Here is a 4,166-nt window from a genome sequence, read left to right as displayed (position 1 = left end):
GGAAGATCTGTTAGCACCAGTCTGTTCGAGCTTGTCCTCGAGCCTGCTCGGCCCTAAGGAGCTCAGTCCATATGTCGTTTAGCTCATCCTGTTCGGTCTTGAGACGTTGGTACTTCTTTTTGATGCTTTTGGTCGTACTAGCCAATCGCTTGCACAGAGTTTCGAGCTGGGGGTACCTCAAGGGGTTGCTCGAAAGCATCATACTCATCGGGGCCGAGGCTTCCTTCCTCCTCGTCCTCCAAATTATATAATCCGTCATTGGGGTCATCGTTGTCCCCATTGATCATGCCGTCACCGTTGTTATAGTTGGCGCCATTGTCTAGTGTGTGGATTAACTCTTTTCCCGTGCCTCAGTGGAAATTGGTTATCTGTGGGGGAGACAACAATTCATTGGATAATACGGAAACTAGGAACTCTGCTTGCTTTAATATAAAAAATCCTAGATGATCATGTTGTTGTATTCTGGAGCCTAATAGTTGGAGCATTTTGCAGAAACGACGAGATGGAGGAAGGGTTGAAGAAGGGGTCTTAAAGATCAATCTAGTGATTCAGGAGGAGTATGCTTGAGGCCATGGTTGGAACCCGGTTGTGCTCAGGGTTGTGGTGTGAAAAGTTGAATGTGGAAAAGTTTGTTTGTAGAGTTGTTCTTGTGGTCTCTCCCTTTCTGGTGCATGTGTGACTTAGTTTATTGTTCCTCTGCTGTGAACCTGCTCTTTTGGTTGCCGATAGCTCTATTTTCCTGCATGTCTTGTTTTAGCTTCTTTTTGGTTCCAAAACCTTGTAAATTTGATTAGCGGTTTGTTTAATGGAAATTGATGAGGAGGCTCATTCTCTAAAAAAACTTATGATTGTTATTTTTTCTTCTTAAATTTAGAACTAGAAATATGATTTTTGCTACATTTCAGAAACTAGGCACACCAAACCAGGTTCCAGAAATCAGCTCCGACATATATAGACAGTATGCATAAATATACGAGAAAAGATTATTATCTGAGTTGGTTCTTTGTAAAAAGCTTGTGATAGAAGCATTTTATTTGTCTGATGGAAATATCTTAATCTTTTCCTTCACAAACCTACCAAGGCGCACCTCTGACAAATTAATCAGTTTATGTGTGGCCACCCGGCCTAGTAACTGGACACTGTTTACTCTAACAAAAGGGGGGCAGGTGAAGTTTGGTGTCATGAACCTAGGTAGGAAAGCCAACCGAGATTGTTAGGTTTATGGACTGAACTGGTCATGATAAAACTTTTAGCACGAGGATGATAACTACTCTTACTAAGGTCGTCATTTCTCTCCTTTTGGTTAGGCAGGTCCATTAATGTCATCGCCTCTTCCTGCAAATACTCAACTACTGCGAGAGAAATTTGCACAAGTAAATATATATCTGACTACCATGATGATAACGGGGGCTGCTACATATATCAATTGTATTAAGGTTGATTCGTGCATGGATCGACGCACCACGATTTCTTCCTTGTCGGCACAATCCACTAGCTACCGCGTTGTCTTATGTTGCTGGATTTCATGACAAATCTGTTGGAAAATATAATTTTTGTTTATATTAGTGATCATAGTTTGAAAAGATAGATTGCATATATTTTATAATAACTTCTCGATAGAACAGGTTGATAAAACTCCTTCCAATATGTTAACTAGTCTTGCTAAGATCATATGAAAATTTCCTGCTCTCCATAATCATGGCCTCTGTGGCAGCTCTCCTTATGGTTGGGCACTTAGTCCACTAATGCCGCTGCTTCTTCCTGCAAATACTCAACCACTTCGAGAGACATCTGACCAAGTAAATATCAGATTGACGTGATGGTAACGTACAGGGGCTGCTACATATAGCATATGTATTAGGTAGATTAATGTGTGGATCGACGCGCCTCAGTTTCTTCCTTGTTCACACACAATCTGCCGCGTTGTCTTATGTTGCTTGATTTTGTAACAAATCTATAGGCAAATATATAATTTCATAGTTTGAAAAGCTCGATTGCACACATTATTCTATATCGACTTCTGGAAAGAACAGGAGCAGTAGTCAGTCTATATGTCATTAGAAGTCATGTGTGCACCCATATGAATCAAGCCCACGCACGAATAGGTGACATAGTATGACCTCGAGCTAGAAAACGACTGATGGCTTTCCTCAACTGCTCTTTGACTAATCTCCGTGCATGCGCACCAGGTCACCGGTTCAGACTATGACCAAATATATGATACTGTATCTAATTACTCTAGTGGAATTCATTTACTTCTCTTGCCGGTGTTTCTTATCTTAAAAATATTTTCCTTAATAGTGATGGGTGGTGACTTTTCCTGGAACCAGCCCTGCATGCACTGGGACGACTCGGTGAGATGGAGAAACATTCATAATTAGAGAGAGTTTCCCCATATAGAGTAGCCTGGCTGTATACGCTGCATTGCTTCTTTGAAGGGAAAACGTGTCTTAAAGGGAACTTGTAAAGTTATGCAAAATAGTTTAATCAGCACCGAGAGACCATTTCAATCGGTTGCACTTGACTTTGTCTATTGCTCATGAGTTCTGCGCCTATATAAACACATGCATCCCCTGTATGTTCAAACCACACTCACGCCACAAACAGAAATAGGAAGTCGGGAGAAAAGAAGAGCCAAAGACACTAAAACGAGATGGCATCCTCCTCTTCCTTCCTTCTCCTTGCTGCACTTCTTGCGTTGGTCTCATGGCAAGCCACTGCTTCTGATCCTAGCCCACTCCAGGACTTTTGTGTCGCCGACATGAATTCACCAGGTACTATCCGTTTTGTCATCATGTTTTCTCCAAATACATATGTTGAAATCTATTTCTGGAAATTATATGCAAGTCAAAACAACTTTGTAAAATCTGAGCTTACATCTACATCTCTTGTGCCCCAGTCCGTGTCAACGGGTTTGTTTGCAAGAACCCTATGGAGGTCAATGCAGACGACTTCTTCAAGGCGGCAAACCTTGACAAGCCTAGGATGCCCAACAAGGTTGGATCCAACGTCACTTTGATCAACGTCATGCAGATTGCTGGACTCAACACCCTCGGCATCTCAATTGCACGCATCGACTATGCTCCCTTGGGTCAAAACCCACCACATACGCACCCTCGCGCCACTGAGATCCTCACGGTGCTCGAGGGAACACTGTATGTTGGATTTGTGACATCCAACCAGCCCGCCCCCAACAAAAACAAGTTCCTCTCCAAGGTGCTCAACAAAGGTGATGTGTTTGTCTTCCCCGTGGGGCTCATCCACTTCCAATTCAACCCCAACCCCCACCAGCCCGCTGTTGCAATTGCCGCGCTAAGCAGCCAGAACCCAGGGGCTATCACAATTGCCAATGCAGTGTTTGGGTCAGACCCACCAATATCAGATGATGTTCTTGCCAAGGCATTTCAGGTGGAAAAGAATACAATTGACTATCTCCAGGCTCAGTTCTGGGAGAACAACCACTACTAAGACAGGCATTTTTCAATTACTCGGAGACCAGTGCACAAGTGAAGGACACGGTTGAGTTCCTAGATATGCATCCTAATCTATAAAATAAATAGAGCATATGTCATTCCATTGTGTGTCTGTAATCGGTGAATGTATTTCTACCTTCCGAATAATTGACAATATTATATTTGTCACACTAATATGATCTCATTTGCTTGTTTTGGAATCTGACGCGTCTTATTTATCTAAACAAATTAAAATTCTGGGTTCATTTCCCCTTGTTATGAAATAATAGATTATTATATGACAATTAAATATATGTTTAATGCTGGGGTGAACGCCTAGGATTTTCTTGCAATACATGTGATGTATGGCATGGTTGGAACCCTGTTGTGCTTAGGATTGAAATATGAATGTTGAATTTGCAAACGTTGCTTCCTGGTGTCATTGTTGAGGTATCTCGCTTTCTGGTGCATGTAATAAGTTACGGTCCCTTTCCTATCGAGCTTGATTTAGTTGTTTTAGTTTCCTTTTGGTTCAAAACTCTTATAAGTTCGACAGGCGGTTTCTTTAATGGAAATCGATGAGGTGGCTTGTTGTATCAAAAAACATATGAGCGTTATGCTTTTGCCTTATGTTAAGTACTGTTTTTTTTTGCTAAGTTTTAGAAATTGGGCACACTGGGGACCAGGTTCCGAAAATCAACTACAACATATATG

General features: G+C 41.8%; 1 protein-coding gene across 1 annotated transcript; it reads left to right on the top strand.

Moving 5' to 3' along the window:
• The first annotated feature begins 2,603 nt into the window (after nucleotides 1–2,603).
• LOC119292254 (germin-like protein 8-5) lies at nucleotides 2,604–3,647 on the top strand. The gene is made up of 2 exons (XM_037571090.1): nucleotides 2,604–2,774; nucleotides 2,900–3,647. Exons 1-2 carry the CDS (start codon nucleotides 2,654–2,656, stop codon nucleotides 3,466–3,468), a joined length of 690 nt encoding a protein of 229 aa, XP_037426987.1. The 5' UTR covers nucleotides 2,604–2,653; the 3' UTR covers nucleotides 3,469–3,647.
• The last annotated feature ends 519 nt before the right edge of the window (nucleotides 3,648–4,166 follow it).

The sequence above is a fragment of the Triticum dicoccoides genome, chromosome 4B, assembly GCF_002162155.2.
Source record: "Triticum dicoccoides isolate Atlit2015 ecotype Zavitan chromosome 4B, WEW_v2.0, whole genome shotgun sequence".
Classification (NCBI taxonomy): domain Eukaryota; kingdom Viridiplantae; phylum Streptophyta; class Magnoliopsida; order Poales; family Poaceae; genus Triticum; species Triticum dicoccoides.
Note: the sequence above shows the minus strand (reverse complement) of the source record. Positions and strands in the feature narration are given on the sequence as shown.

What these genes read in the sequence shown, in the direction of transcription:
- LOC119292254 (XM_037571090.1), top strand. Translation starts at nt 2,654, where the DNA reads ATGGCATCCTCCTCTTCCTTCCTTCTCCTTGCTGCACTTCTTGCGTTG. An exon ending in CGCCGACATGAATTCACCAG is followed by an intron (nt 2,775 to 2,899) that starts GTACTATCCGTT and finishes CTTGTGCCCCAG; the next exon opens with TCCGTGTCAACGGGTTTGTT.